At 62.2% G+C, this 14,940-nt stretch overlaps 1 protein-coding gene across 1 annotated transcript in view; it reads left to right on the forward strand.

Moving 5' to 3' along the window:
* Window positions 1-14,940, forward strand: part of NRBP2 (nuclear receptor binding protein 2) — a 30,493-nt gene that overhangs the window by 847 nt on the left and 14,706 nt on the right. The window contains exons 2-10 of the mRNA XM_064508012.1: window positions 9,755-9,877; window positions 10,213-10,314; window positions 10,468-10,557; window positions 11,514-11,554; window positions 11,648-11,742; window positions 12,042-12,065; window positions 12,377-12,460; window positions 13,122-13,177; window positions 13,674-13,769. Of these exons, the coding sequence (XP_064364082.1) occupies window positions 9,755-9,877; window positions 10,213-10,314; window positions 10,468-10,557; window positions 11,514-11,554; window positions 11,648-11,742; window positions 12,042-12,065; window positions 12,377-12,460; window positions 13,122-13,177; window positions 13,674-13,769 (711 nt within the window). The remainder of the gene's footprint in view (window positions 1-9,754; window positions 9,878-10,212; window positions 10,315-10,467; window positions 10,558-11,513; window positions 11,555-11,647; window positions 11,743-12,041; window positions 12,066-12,376; window positions 12,461-13,121; window positions 13,178-13,673; window positions 13,770-14,940) is intronic.

Genomic DNA, 14,940 nt, shown 5'->3' on the forward strand with positions numbered 1-14,940 from the left:
GTGGCCCGGTCTGTCCTGTGCTCGAGCCTGAATGCACCTTGTTTTAGGCTGTCTCTTGGTTTTTATCCCTTGTTTTCCCCATCTGGGTTTTGCTGAGCGCTTGATAACCTGCTAACGTAGGTGCCATTCACACCTGTCCTGCTCCTGTCCCTTCTGTGCCTTCTGGCGCTTCACACCCACATGGCGCACTTGATTTCCATCCTCCCAGCTTAACGGCTCCGGTACAGATCCCTGTGTCACACAGATCCCTGTGTCACACAGACCCCCGTATCGCGCCTTGCACCGCGGTGCACGTGCTGCGTTGGTGCCCCTGCGTGGGCCCTGCGTGGGGGTGCTGGGCTTTGCATTCCGGCGTGGGGGGTCCCGGGGCCTCGCGTGCTGCCCTGATACCCTGTTCGCAATCCCACAGCTTCTTCCCCAGCTTGTGCCTTGTGCTCCTGTATCTCAGATCCCGCTCGCGTGCCACGTCCGAGGTGTCAGAGCCAGCTTTATCCTGTCTTGTGTTGTCTCCCTTATCCTTTTGGGGCATGGGCTTTGCTGACGCCCGTCCCGAGCTGTCCCTCTGCTGTGCCCCGCACCGGACGGGGCAAAGTCCTCGCAGCAGGGCTCCGTCATTCCCAGGTCCCTCCGAGCCGTAGCCGAGGAGCAGGGGAATGCCGGGAGCGGGGCCGGCAGCCCCTGCCTCGCCTGTGGCCTCTGCCGGGGTGACTCTGCGGCGGCTGAAGGGGCCAAAGTGAGAAAAGCTGTGTGGAAACTGGTTTTTAGCTGAGGATGCCCTGATGCCGCTGTAATTAGAGTTGCAGACTTAAAATGACCTCCACTGTGTATCGCAAACCAGCAACGGCGTGGAAACATTTGGTCTAGATGCTGGATGAAGCCCCGTAATTTAATTGCATTTGACCTGCGGCTACGTTTTGTTTTTTTCACACAGTTCTTGAATGACGTGTGTTAATCTGTGACCCGCCAAAAGAGCCTGAAACCCCTAGTCGTCCTGTGCAGGTCATTCCTTGCTTGAACAATCACAGTGTATTTTGAGCTAATGGTGACATTTGAAGATACGTATTTTTACATTTACTTTTGACAAGGGTTTGCGGGAATAGCCTAACTGTGGGAGCTGAGCTGGCCCAAGGGAGGTTTGTCTGTCCGCGGCGTAGCGCGTGGGAGAGGCGAAGCCGACGTGGAGCACAGCACTTGGAGACCCGGCCGCGCAGATGGTCTGCTGGCGGGTGGCTGTGCCCCGCCGTCCGCCGCAGCGGGTTTTCTCCCGGGAGAGGCAGGAAGGGCAGAGCGGCCTTTCGTGGCTGTGGCCCGACGGCAGAGAGCGGCAGGAAAGCTTACGTACGTCAGGGGTTTGCAGTATGTTGTGCATCACGGGAATGAGTGATAAAGCTGCAGTTTTCACATCTTTTGCAAAAGCAGAGGCCGCCAGGGCTCGCCAGGTCCCTGCTGGGGTGCAGAGCTCCGCGGAGAGGTGTGGGCTCCGGTGAGCGACCACAAGCAGAGCGGCCTGGTTAAACAGGAGCTTTCAGGGTCCGGTGTCAGTGAAGCTGCCGTGACAAAAATGCATGCGAGTTTGAACAGGGCTCTGGCAGCGCTGCCCGAGGTTGCAAATGAAAGTGAAGGGAATTTTGTGCAAGTAACTGGTTTACTGAGCGTTCGTTCATAGATGCTTCGGTTACATAGCAGGACGAAAACATACCGTCCCGTAATCGTACGCTCTCTTGATATATGATTCCTGGCAGCTCTGGATGAATGGGCCCTCCCAGTTAGAAGAAATTCCAATCTGCATAAGCACATCAGGTATTTTTACCGACAGGGATTTTCCCTCACCATCCTGCTGACTTATTATATATTCTCCGTAATTTGCTTTTGCCACAGCAGTCGAGTCCTGTGCGGGATCCCCGGTGCTGTGCTTGCTCGGTCTAAGGCCTGGCAGCTTCGGGAGCAGGTGGAGGGGCAGAACCATCTTTCTTTGCCTTGCCTTCGCCCCGTCCTTGCCTTGCCTTCGCCCCGGTGCCTGCGCAAAGCCTGGGTGTTGGCTTAGAGCAGCACCAAGTCCGGGTGGCTGAAGCTGCGGAGGTGAGCGCCCCGCACACGCTGTTTTAATAGCTAAACCCTTACTGTTCTGTATTATAGGCTGAGAAACAGGTTCTGATAAAATGCCGGTGTGTGTATATTGTCTGTTTGTGGTGGATGTGGAGGCACAACCCTCCACTGCCCGTTCAGTAAATACAAGAATACCCAAAGTGCGGTTTTACTGCTGCAGGGACTGGCCACGCTGGGCGGGGAGAGGGAGGGTCTGGTTTTCCGTGGGGGAAAGGGTTGTATTCTTAGCAGCTTACTTTTTATGATTGTTTTAGAATTCTTTATTTTCGGTGACTCAGAGGTTAGACACAAACTCATTACTTGCAGGTTTGGTGTTTTACACCATAACAACGTCCAAGTCACTTATGAAATCTAAGGCTGGGAGGGGGCTATTAAGATGAAAGTTTGGCCTGTTTTTTATTTTAAATAGTCTCTTTTATGCCTTTGCATCTACTTTAGCTTCCTCCTTTTCTTTTTTTCCTATCTTTTAGCTACATGTAGATGCACTTAAGTGTCATTTAAATCCTTCAGTAAGCTCGTTTGCTATCGGCACAACGTCTCCTGCCCTCTCCACCTCCTCCCCGACAGAAGTGTCAAAGTGCAGCGGAGAAACCCTGGTGCTGCAGACTTTTCCATTTAGGAAGATAAATTTTCTCGTTGGTTTGATGACTTCATTTACTTTTTCCACCCATCCTGTGCAGTAAGAGTAGTAAGGAAGGTGATTTTTTTTTTTTATTGCTTATGTTAAAAGACAGTTTTGCAAACTTTTCCCGTGTGGGGAGTTTCCTAATCGGAACAGCTTCCTGCATAAACTCTAGCAGCTGATTATGGAAAAAAAAAAGTTTTCGGGTTATTTCTGCACTCGCGTCTCCGCGACGGCTTCTGTCGAGACGCTCTGCCCTGCCGCCCGGGCGTCTCCAGCGCGGCTGCTGAGGGCCGGTCGCAGTTTTGCTTGAAATGCTCCATTGCTGCCCTTTTGGTCGCCGTGTTTAGCAAAAGGGTTAATGGCTGAACGTGCGGCGATACAGGGCCCTTCAGCCACGAGCTTTAGCTTCCACAACCAGCAGAAGGGAAGAAAAAAAGGGAAAGAATAAAGAAAGAAAGAAATGTTTAAGCAGATTTTGAAGAAAACAAAGTTGTATTAAAAAATCTGCAAGAGGGAGAGATTTATGTAGTGTTATAGATTCCCACGGATCAGAAAATGAAAACAAAATATGGAAAAACAATCTAAGCGTTCGAACACCTTGAGGTGCATGCAGGTCCTGATTTTTTTAGGCGTTAATTATGTTTGCAGTTTGCGGTGAGGATAACCACCTCTGCGATACACTGTTTGAAAGGCGTCCAACTATTTAATATTTGCCACCAGAGTTATTTTTGAAAGCCGCTTTGTTGCCCGCCCTCCCGGGAGACCAGGACTTGAAGTGTGTTTTGTTCTGAAACGCTCTTGCAGAGCGGGGGAACGGGTTGGAGGACGCAGCTCTTCCCCTTTTGTGCCATATATTTTTTTTCTCTTTTACGGCTTTTGCGTGCCGTTTGTTTAGCTCTCCAGGATGAGTTTACTTGTGAACCTGCCGGACTGGGCTGATGGGGCAGGTTAATCCATCGCAGGGCTCTGCTTGATACCTGCAGAGCAGGTGGGGCTCGCCAGGTGATTTTACCTGAGGGTATTTGGGAAAGCAAAATGGGATCGTTTGAGCTGAGGTGGCATAGCTCACTCGTAGATGACCTTTGTTGGGAGCAGGCAGCGATGTGCTCTTTTCCGCGTGTATCCTGTCGTTTTGGCAATAAACAGGATTTTGCATGCTGGAGCTGGTGTCCTCCACGTTCCCCTTCCGCTTCATGGGGGCGGATGCGTGGGAGACCGCTCTGCCTTTCGCTCCGTGTCCGCTGTCCCTGTGCTGCTTTCTCCGTTTCAAGGATCCTTTAATCCGTCGCGGTCTTTCCCGGCCACAACAATCCTCTGCCTTGTTCTCGCGGCCGGGGAGGGAGGTGACGTGAGCTGAGCGCTGAAGGTTAGTGCAGCGACTTGTCCGTTTTCGTGCAGTAACCCGCTCTTTCGTCTCCGTCCGTGTTCTCCACCAAAAAGCCTTTCTGTTCGCAGCCCGCTGCTTCTGGGCTGCTCGGCGTGCTTGGTGCTTGGACCCTGCCCCTCTGCTCCGGGTCCTCCCCGTCCCGGCCGCGCTCTGCCCAGCGGGTCCTGCGCTGCTCTTCCTCTGCTCCCTCCAAGCTGGATCTTGAAGAGAGGAAAGAAAATTATTGGCATTCGTTTTGCTGCCTCTCTTTTTTTTTTTTTTCTGGGCTCCTCTGGCCCTTTCATCTGTTTTTCCGTGTGGGTATTTTTGTTGACAGTGGCCAGGCACACTGTGTATGAGTCTTGCGGCCTCGCACCGGCTCCCCTTGTCCGTCCCTCGTCTCCCTCCTCCGTGGCCTCTGATATAACCGGGGAACACGCGCAGTCCCAGGGACTAGTATATTTTTCTTCTAGGACAAAGAACGCGTCCCACGCTCGTGTTGCAAAATGGGCTGTAGGAGCATCGAGTGCTGCTCGGTTTCCTTCCGGGGTAACTTGCACCAAATGCCCGTTAACTGGGCGAATTTAAACTGGTCGCTGGTCTCGTCTGCCTCATGAGAGGTTGCTACTTGCTGTCTCCAAGGCGAGCTCGGATGACCAGCCGGCTCAGTTCATTCCTCTCTTGGTTAGCACCCAAACCCAGCACCGCGCGTTCGTCCCCCGTCCGGGCTGGTGGGCACTGCGGGTCTGCAGCAGCGGCGGGGAGAGCCTGGGACTCCGCTCGTCCTCTGACGCCGCCTCCCTCGGCTCTTGCTGGGCAGCGACGCTCCGGTTTCCTTCCTCCAGCGGCGGAAGGAGAGGAGGAGGACCACGCTGGTTGCTCCAGCAGCCGCTGGGAAAAGGGAAAGGCAGCCGTGGGTGCAGGGAGGAAGGAAGGTCGCGGCCCTCCCACCCAGGAGCGCAGGGGAGAGGCTGCCAGGTTTCTGCTCCAGGTCCTGCTGGAAGAAGCTTCCCGTCTCCAGAGGCTGCAGTGTCCTCCCTGCTGACGCTGACCGACGGGCACAGGGTCTCTGGAGACGGATGGGTGTCTTGGGAGAGGGCTGCATGCGGTGGGTGCTCTTGCTGCCCGGGGATGGAAGATCTTTGCTGCCGTGCGTCCTGTTGGGTTGGCCACGTGCGGGTTTCCCTCCCTGCAGGGGAGCCAAACATCGGCTTGTTTTCCTTGGTTGTTGGTCGAATGCTGCTTCGCGCTTTCTGCCCGTAGCTCTGCTGCTCTCCTCCGAGGTTCGCCCCTCCTCCAGCGTTGCTGAGGACTGAGCGTCATTTACAGTATTTGCAGCGTTTGTCTCTCCACAGTTCTGCAGAAAACGCTAAACCGCAGCGAAGCTCACGCTAACCCTTGCTGTTACCTCCCGGCTCTGTGCACCGCGCTTCATCATCCCTGCTCACTTAGGTCTCTCCGGCGGGGGTATATTAGCCCTGTGCCCACCGTGGTCCGAATTAGTGCAGAGAGCGGGTTTTGGTGGGAGGTAGGATCAAATGCTTCACTGCAATCAAAATACTTTCCGTCTCGTGTGTTCCCGTCACCCGCTGATTGTGTAACACGGTCGCACACAGAGAACAGGTTTATCTGGCACCGCAGATCCCCCGTCCCCCTCCTGCGCTCGCAGGACTTTGCGGGCTGGAGACGGCAGCGTGGGCGGACGCTGCCCGGCTGGCTCGCCTGTCACCGTAGCCTCTGGGCTGCCCGGCCGCGGGCTGAACCCCGGCCCGCCGCCCCGCGAGGTTCGGGGGTGGGCTGCTCCCTGCGCTTGTCTCTTCGCCCGGAGAAGCGCTTGCTTCCCAGCAGGACGGGGGTGACCCCCCCCCGCCCCCCCGCCCCTCGGTGCTGCTCCTGCAGGACCTGCTCCCGCTGCCCCAGCTGCTTCTCTGCGCGGCCGTGACCGCTGCTGTTGGCTGCTCTGCTGCTCGGTGAGCTGAAGGTGCCAGAGTGCCTCCTCGTCCCTCTTAACACTTTTTTTTTTTTCGCATGTTTTTAAAATGATTTCCCTGTTGCAGCAGTCAGCCCCTGCCCTGCACGTTGCACAGCCTGGAAGAAAGCTGAAGGGAGGAGTGCAGCCTCCGCCCCGGAGCTGGGGAACGCGCAGGGAAATCCATACGGTTTGGAGAGAGCGAGGGAAGCCCGGCTCGGGGAGTGGGCTGGAAGGGGAGTCCCCGCGGAGGGGCAGTCCTCAGCCTCTGCCGCTTAAACACACTGCTCCAAGGAGACGGGCTCTGCTGCCGGAGGTGCGTCCCCGTTGCCTGAGCAGCACCTCCGTCGTAGCTGTAACCTGAAAAGAAGTCCCCTGAGGACCCCGTCCAGGCTTCGGTGTCACCCGGGCTTACGAGATCTGCTGTGGCATCAGCGAGTCCCTCGTGTCGCCGTGCGACTGGGCAGGCTGTGACGCCCTTGCCCGGCTCAGCAGAGACGCTCGCTGTGCTGTGCCTGGGGAGTCCGGGCTGTCGCGTCTCGTTCTCGCTCGAGCTCCCCAGGGCTCCGTCCCGCACGCGGGCGGCACGCGCCCACGCTCAGCTGCCGCTCGGGAAGCGGGATGGGGCCTTGTACGGGCTTTAGAGGGCTGCCCTGCTCCTGTGCGTGCTCGTGGGCCACTGATTCTCCAAACTTCCTCTCTCCTCTGGTCTCTGCTTTTGCACCGGTCCTAGAAATAGGTTATCTAGAGAGGTTGGGTCCTCTTCCGTGCAGCCCCGCTTCTCCTTGGGATGCACAGCGGCTTTGGGCTGACCTCCCACCCACCCCCGCCCCCGAGATCTCCTCCTCCAGCTTGGGCAGGGTGGTCCCTCGCCCCCTTAGCCGTCCTCTGCGTTGCTGTTGGCTTCTGGATGTTTGTGCCGTGGTCTCAGGGCGTGAGGAGGGCCCCGAGGGTTCCCTCCCCTTCGCGGTGCCCCGTCTCACCCCGGCCCCGCGGGGAGCAGCGTACCGGTGGGGATGTGCGTGCCGCCGCCGTGCCGCTCGCGCCTGCAGCCCCGGCCCCCGAGCCCCCGCGCAGCCCGGCCGGTCCCGTGGCATCGCCGCCGTCGCCTCGGTCCCGGCCCGGTCCCGGTCCCGCCGCCTGCTCTCGCGCGTCCCCGCGGTGCCGGCCAAGTCGGGCAGAGCGAGCTCGCCTCACGTCCCCGGCTCCTTCCCGAGCCGCCTCCGGATTATCCGTCGCTGGTGCATCGAGGTGCCTGGTCCAGGCCCGAGCTCCCGGCAGCGGCCGGCGTGTGCTTTTCCCGGCGTTAATGAGCCCGGGAGCCGCGGTGGTGACGTGACCGTCCTGCTCGCAGTAATCGGGTTGTTACCCTGGCGACAAAGCGGTAAATTCCTGCCAAACTTCGGAGGTGCGTTGCATGAAGTGCCTGCGGGAGGAGGATGGGTCGCCTTCGGCGGTCGGGGGCGCGGGGGGCCGGCGGGGCCGCGGGGTGCTCGGGTGGCCGCCGAGGGCTGGGGCCGGTCTGGCAGGGCCGCAGCCCCCTCGCGCAGCCCGAGACGGGCGGTGATCCACCGTCGCCGTGTTTCTCGGGGCTGCTTCCGTCCTTGTTGGCATGAAAAGTGCAGAAGGGAGTGATTTACCGTAAGGTGCAATCTGATCTTTTGTGAACCTTCGCTTTCTGCTCCCCGGCGATCCCTCGAGGCCGCCCTCGGCTCCTGGCCGGGCTGAAGCGGGTGGAGAGGGAATTTCCCCCTCCTGCTCTACTAAACACTGGAGCCCCCGGGTCCCCTGTCCCTCTGAGCCTGCACCCAGCCCCACCGCCGTCCCTCCCCGCGCAGCCTCCGCCAAGGCCACCAGCCCCACGCTGGGCACCGCCGAAGCTCCGTGCCGGCCGCTCCTTCCCTCCGCCGTCCCCTTGGCCTGGACGTGGAGCACCGGCTCCTCCGGGGCTCGGCACCGCGGGGGCTCGCGGCGGCTGCGTGCCCGCCCGGCGGCAGGAGGGCAGCCCCCCGGCACTGCCCCTCGCTGCCTGCGGAGCACTGGGAGCGCTGGGACGTGCTGGGTTCCTGCTCTCCCGGCTTTGCTGCCCAGGTCTGGGGGCTGCTGGTGCCCCCGTGTTTCCGCAGCGCGTTCGGGAGGTGCAGCCGCTGCTCGGGCCGGCTCTGCGCCGGGCTTTGCGCGGAGCACGTGGAGCTGCCAGCGGGGAGCGAGCGATAGAGGCGCTTTGTGCCCCGGCAGCGGGAGCCGGGCCGCCAGCCACCAGCCTCCCCCGTCGTCCCCCCCATGAGCGGTGCCACCCCGGCGGCTGCGCTGGCGCCTGCGGCTGCCCCGTGCCGCGGCTGCACGGTGCCGGGAGCCGCAGAACAATCCCGCTGTTCATCCAGCGCCCGGCAGCTCCGCGGGGCCGCTGCTGCCCGGAGGAAGGAGCTGGCAGTGCCGCCTCTCACGGGAGCTTCGGGAGCCGAAGGGAAAAGGGGGCCCAGGGGCCCCGCGGGCTGCCCAGAGACCTGCAGACCCCATGGGCTGCCCATGGACCTTGCAGACCCTGCAGACCCCCATGGGCTGCCCATGGACCTTGCAGACCCTGCAGACCCTACAGGCTGCCCATGGACCTTGCAGACCCTACAGGCCCTACAGGCTGCCCATGGGCCTTGCAGACCCCATGAGTTACCCATGGACCTTGCAGACCCTGCAGACCCTACGGGCTGCTCAAGGACCTTGCAGACCCTGCAGACCCCGCAGGCTGCCCATGGACCTTGCAGACCCCACGGGCTGCCCATGGACCTTGCAGACCCTGCAGACCCCACGGACTGCCCATGGACCTTGCAGACCCCACGGGCTGCCCATGGACCTTGCAGACCCCGCAGGCTGCCCGTGGACCTTGCAGACCCTGCAGACCCTACGGGCTGCTCAAGGACCTTGCAGACCCTGCAGACCCCACGGGCTGCCCATGGACCTTGCAGACCCTGCAGACCCCGCAGGCTGCCCATGGACTGCCCAGGCTGCCTGCAGATCCCGCAGGTGCACCAGACGCCGCAGAGCTCCTGGCTGGAAGAGGCAGGGGCAGGTCGGGGGCAGCTGGGGGCTGGTCCCGTGCAGCACTGCCCTTGCAGAGGATGTGTCACCATCAGGACCGGATGCCTTTCGGGCACATTTTCCGTGGGCCGGAGCCGGATCCCCACTGGCCTGGGGACCTGCAGTCGGGAGGTGCCGCCCGTGAGGCAGCTTCCCCAGAGACCCAGCGTGGAGGCTGGGCTGCCGCAGGCCGGGTCCGTGCTGGACGCAGCTGGCAGAGGTGGCATCTGCAGAGCTGCTCCCCTGCAGAGCTGCGTCTCCGGCCTCCGGGGATGGGAGTTCGTGCGACAGACCCTGGGTCTGACCTTGAGATGTCACGAGGGCGACGCTGTGGCTTTGGTTCACGTGGACCCCCGTGCCCGTTGCTGCAGGAGGAGCCGAGCTCCAACCGCCTGCTCCCGAGGGCAGGGCAGACGAGGCGGCAGGTCGGGGTGCTTGCTCTGCTCGCCCGCTCCCGGCCGGGGTCTGCTCCGGGCAGGAGTCCCCAGGCAGCGCGGAGGCAGCCCAGGTCCCCGCGGCACGTCCTTCAGCTGCGGCGTCGGGGCTGCCGGTGGGGCCGGGAGCCGTGGGCAGGGCGCAGCCGGGCTGTCTCAGCTCTGCTGGGGGCTTGCAGGTGAATCAGGGCAACATGCCGGGGATCCAGAGCACCTTCCTGGCCATGGACACGGAGGAGGGCGTGGAGGTGGTGTGGAACGAGCTGCTCTTCACCGACAAGAAGGCCTTCAAAGCACACGAGGTGAGCGAGCCGTCGTCCCCCGCGAGCCGCGTCCTCTTCCCCGGGCGTTCCCGAGGCTGCCGGCTCGCTCCGTCCCCGGCGCACAGCGCGGCCCCTCGCCCCTCGTTAGCAGCGTCACAGCAGCGCGGCCGCCTCGGGCGGCAGCCCGTTCTGCTCGTGTCTGCGTGTCCCTTAGCTTCTCCCTCAAAGCCAGCGCCGTGCTCCCTCTGTACCCCGCGAGCAGCTTTCCCTGTGCCCCCGCCGCGTCTCCCCCCGCCCCAGGCGCCCTGCTGCCGCTGTCCTCCTGGACCCCTTCGCCCCTGCTGCCGCCGCCACGTCTCCCTCTCCGCCCGCAGGAGAAGATCAAGACCATGTTCGAGCAGCTGGTGCTGGTGGATCATCCCAACATTGTGAAGCTCCACAAGTACTGGCTGGACGTGAAAGACTCGAAGGCGCGGGTAGGGCGGGCTCGGGGGGCGCGGGGGGATGCCGGCGTGCGTCGCGCGGGGTCCCGGCGCTGCCGCTCGTCCCGATCCCCCGCAGCCTCCTTCCCTGCACGGGTGCCGCTCCGGCGGCGCGGCTGCGAAGCTGCCGTCTGCCTTCCCTGCCAGGTGATCTTCATCACGGAGTACGTGTCCTCAGGGAGTCTGAAGCAGTTCCTGAAGAAGACCAAGAAGAACCACAAGGCCATGAACGCCAGGGTGGGTTTTGCTGGGAGCATGAGCCGGCAGGTCGGGTGTCCCAGCCCGCGCGCGCAGCCCTGCGCCCGGTGGGAAGGGGCTCTTTGCTGAGGCAGGACAAATGCGTGCGGTTGCGCCCTGAGCTGCGCAGAGACTCTCTCTCGTGGGGCTGGTTGGGGCCGGAGCGAGAGCGGAGCTTCCCCGGGGCGGCCCGGGGGTCCCCGAAACTGGCCCGCTGGGACCTCGCCCTCGGGGGCAGGAACCTCGCAGCCGGTGCTGGGGCCTGCGGCAGGGGCGTGCTGAGCGCGCCGGGAGCCGCCTCCTCGTCCGGGACGCTTGCGTCTCCGCTCCCCTTCGGCGAGGAGCGGCGGGCTGGTGGCTAGGCTGCCGCTCGGGCGGGAGGAGCAGGCTTCATTCGCAAAGGCTGCTCAGTCTGGCTCTGACTGAGGGTTTTGCAGGCCGATCTCCGCTGGCTGCGGCTGAGGAGCTGAGCGACTTTCTGGGGGCCCGCGCGTGAGCTCGCAAGCCCTGCCGAGAAGCTGGGCTCAGTACCCTGGCAGTGCAGATATGCACTCTGGGAACCGGGGCTCCCTGTCAGCACGGACATTTTGCTCCTGTCCGTGCATGCAAATCGTGTGCACGGACCCCATAACCACAGCCAGCGTCTGCCCGCTCTCTGCGATGCGTCCGTCCACGCTCCCGGCTGGGGTTTTGGGCTCGGGAGAGCTCTGTCCTGCTGGATGAGGGTCGTAGCACGGAAGTTCTCGGCCCGGCTGGTGTCCCCCGAACAGGGATTGCAGTGGAGAGCGTTGTGCTGGGACCGGGTGGCTCTCCTTTGAGCAACAGCCTGCCCGGGCTGGTGGAGGGCTGCTTTCCCTGATCACGGGCTAATAGGAACGATCCTGCTCCGGCTGCTGGGGACTTGGAGGCCCTGCTGGGAGCCCCTGTCTGACTGGGAGCTCTTGTGTCTTCCGCAGGCCTGGAAGCGCTGGTGCACTCAGATCCTCTCTGCTCTCAGGTAAGCTCGCTGCCACCCGCGCCCCGAGCCGCCGCGCTGCTCCCCGGGCTGGACGCTGGTGGCACGCTCGGAGTGGCGTCGCGCTCTCCCCAGCTTCCTGCACTCCTGCGACCCTCCCATCATCCACGGCAACCTCACCAGTGACACCATCTTTATCCAGCACAACGGGCTCATAAAGATTGGTTCAGGTAGGAAGCTGCAGCCCTCGCGGGCCGGCGGCTCCAGGTGTCGATGGCTGCGTCTCGCGAGAGGCAGCGAGGGGAAGCTGTCGCGGCGGTAAGAGATGCGCAGTCAGGGAGGTGCTGGGGTGCCTGGGTGGGTGGTGACCTGCCGGGCGCTGGGGGGTCCTGGCCGAGGAAGACCTGCAGGATCCCTCGGGGAGCTGCGTGCATCACCTGCACGTGGTTTGGAGTGACCTTCTCTTCTGCCTCTCCTCCGCCCCGTCTCCGTCTTGCTCTTCTGGTTCTGCACGGGTGCTGACCGCCAGTCTGGCACAGGGTGTTTGCAAACGGTGAGTGCAGCTCTCCCAGCGCGTCCGTCCCTTCCTCCCCGTTGGGCCCTGGGGATCCTTTCGCCTGTGAGGGACGGCGGTGCCGAGGAGCGCTCCTGGTGCCCCGCGGGTGGAAGGACCTTCGTTCCTCGGGGAACGGCTGCTCCCGTGGAGGGAGCAGCAGGAGCCCTTGGGGGAGCGAGGGCGGTCTGCACGGGCGGGAGCAAACGCGGAGCTCCCTGCTGCCTTGGGGCCCCGCCTGTGCTCACAGACACGGGGAAGCAGCTGGAGAGAAGAGTTGTGAGTCGGAAATTTCTTGCTCCCCTACGCAGCCCTCCCAGATGACCTGCGAAGCCCCATCAGGATCGAGAGAGAGGAGCTGCGCAACTTGCATTTCTTTCCCCCGGAGTATGGCCGTGAGTGCGGGGTCTGTCGGGGGGGCACGGGCAGGACGGGTGCTTGGAGGGCGGTGGAGGAGAGCTCACGTGCAAAGCTGGGCACCTAAGTTTGCTGCAGTACGGGGTCGTGCAGTGTGTTCATAGCTAGAGCTATTGGCCACGAGTCACAGAATCTCGTGACGGTGCGGGACTGTGTGGTAACACTGTAGGTGAAATCCAGCGTGGATTAGTGCAGAACTACACACGTGGGGGAAACAGCTGTGCCTACGTAGTGGTGGACTCTGTTAGTAACTCCTGGCTGGGAACAAGACCTCGGCATGACCATGGATCGTTCTCAGAAAGGCTCAGCTTATGGCTCAGCAACCATAAAGAACATGTAAAATGTTAGCATGATTAGGGGGAAAAACCAGAGTAATCGTTATGCCGTGTGCAAATTCATGATGAGATTCCCCGTCTTGAATATTCTGGGGCAAATCTGAGGGGAATAGAAGAGGAAGGTCTGTGTAGGTAACTGAGACAAATGGGTGCTAGGGAAGCGAGCGGGGGGCATGAACGGAGAGGGAGGTCGGGGTGTGCGGGGAGGGGGCTGTGGGTGTGCGGGGGGTGCGAGCGGATGCCCCAGCCTGGACGGCGGTGGCCTGGAGCTCTGCTCTGGTGTGGCTCTGGCTTGGTTTTGCAGAAAAGGCTGACGGGACGGCTGTGGACATCTTCTCCTTCGGGATGTGTGCGCTGGAGGTGAGGAGCGGGGCTGCTGCAGCGCCCGGGAACTGAACATGGGCGGATTTGTTTTGGCTGAACCGGCCGTGGCAGCGTCGGAGGCATCGCTGCTGGGTTCAGCGGAGCATCTGCCGCCGCCGCCGCGGCCCACCCGGCCCTGGGCGCAGCGAGGGCTCAGCTCGCCCCGTCCCGCGTCCAGCCGGTGCCTCTCAGCCGTTGCTTCCCTCCCCTCCCGCGGTGCTGGCGGCCCGGGGAAGGGGTGGCACGGGGACGGGGACGGAGCGCCGCTCCCAAGGGGACACGCGCTGCCGGGCAGAACCGCCGTCCGCACCAGCCCCGGAGAGCTGGACCTTCGCCCGGAGTCGTGGTCAGGGCCCGAGACCGGCTTGGCCTGGCCGCGTGTCCCGGCAAGGAGCGCTACGGCTGCCTCCCTGCCGGGAAGGTCCCTTGGGAAGCCCCGCGGAGGGGTTTGGGCCGGCCGCGTGGGGACACGGCTGCGCTCCTCCTTCTGCAGATGGCGGTGCTGGAGATCCAGACCAACGGGGACACGCGGGTCTCGGAGGAGGCAATCGTGCGGGCGCGGCACTCTCTGGACGATCCCAACATGCGGGTGAGCGCAGCTGCCTGAGCCTCGGGGACGAGCCACGCGGCTGTAGCCGGCCCCGAATGTGGGGCTGGGGCATCTTCACGGGGCGTAAAACTTCCGTGAAGGTCCGGCCCCAGCTGACACCCGGAGTGTCAGCATCCCGGCGGAGGCAGCCCGACGTTCCTGGGGGCTCCAGGGTAAAGCGCGAGGTTTTTCCACGGCTTTACCGCACTTAAGAGTAGCCCGATCTCATGACCTGAAGGACACCGAAGGGTTTCCTCCCCGCCCGGGCTGGTCGGGATGAGACGCTTGTCCCTACTGCTTTTTCCCAGTCCTGCCAGCGGCGAGGTTGAGTGCAGATTCCCAGCGCGTGCTGGTGTGCACACGCGCTGTGCAGAGACAGCCGGCCAGAAACAGCTCAGCAGCGTGGGGAACGGTGTTCAGCCGCACTCACAGACACAGACAGCACAAATAGCCGGCTCCCGTGTACGAGGGTCGACGCTCAAGGAAACCCCTTTCTCAGCCCCTGCTTACAGGCAGCTGGCACCTTTTATCCTCCTCCGTTTTCTTCCTGGACCCACTTTGATTCCTCCCTTTCTCCTCCTTTGGCCCTTCCCTCAAGCATCGCACAATAAGTTTGTGCAATCCCAAATTCTCCTGTTCAATCCCAGAATTCCCCTAGGCATCCCATAATAAGTCCTATCCCCCTTTACGCAGTCGTCCCCCTTCGTTTACCGGGTGATCCAGGGAGTTTCTGCAGTCGAGCCCTTCGCCCCAGGCACAACGGCTTCACTGTTCCCCTCCGATGGCTTTAGGAGCAGCCGATTCAGAGGGATTAGGGTTTCTGGGTGCCCCACCCTGTCGCTTTCCCTCTGAGCTTCCCTTGGGCTTTTTGTCTATCCTGAATAGCCCTTGCAGAAGCTGCGCAGAGCGGTCAAAGAGGACAGGCCGCAGGAAGGAGCGTGCAGAAGCATGCACTGCGTAGCGCAGAGCGTCTTGCTTCTCCACCGCCGCGGAGCAGTGATGGGCAGGTGCCGGCGTCTGCCCCGTCCTGCCGCTGCCCTTTCTCCCGTCCTGCCAGCACCTTTCCCGGCGGGCGGCTGCTCCCAGAGCTGCTCCCGGCTGGCTGCCAGAACGCACCGCTGCCTGTCAGGTTTCCACTGCAGAGTCCTCCTTCCTCTGGAGGAGACCAGGC

This window comes from Dromaius novaehollandiae, chromosome 2, assembly GCF_036370855.1.
Source record: "Dromaius novaehollandiae isolate bDroNov1 chromosome 2, bDroNov1.hap1, whole genome shotgun sequence".
NCBI classification, from domain to species: domain Eukaryota; kingdom Metazoa; phylum Chordata; class Aves; order Casuariiformes; family Dromaiidae; genus Dromaius; species Dromaius novaehollandiae.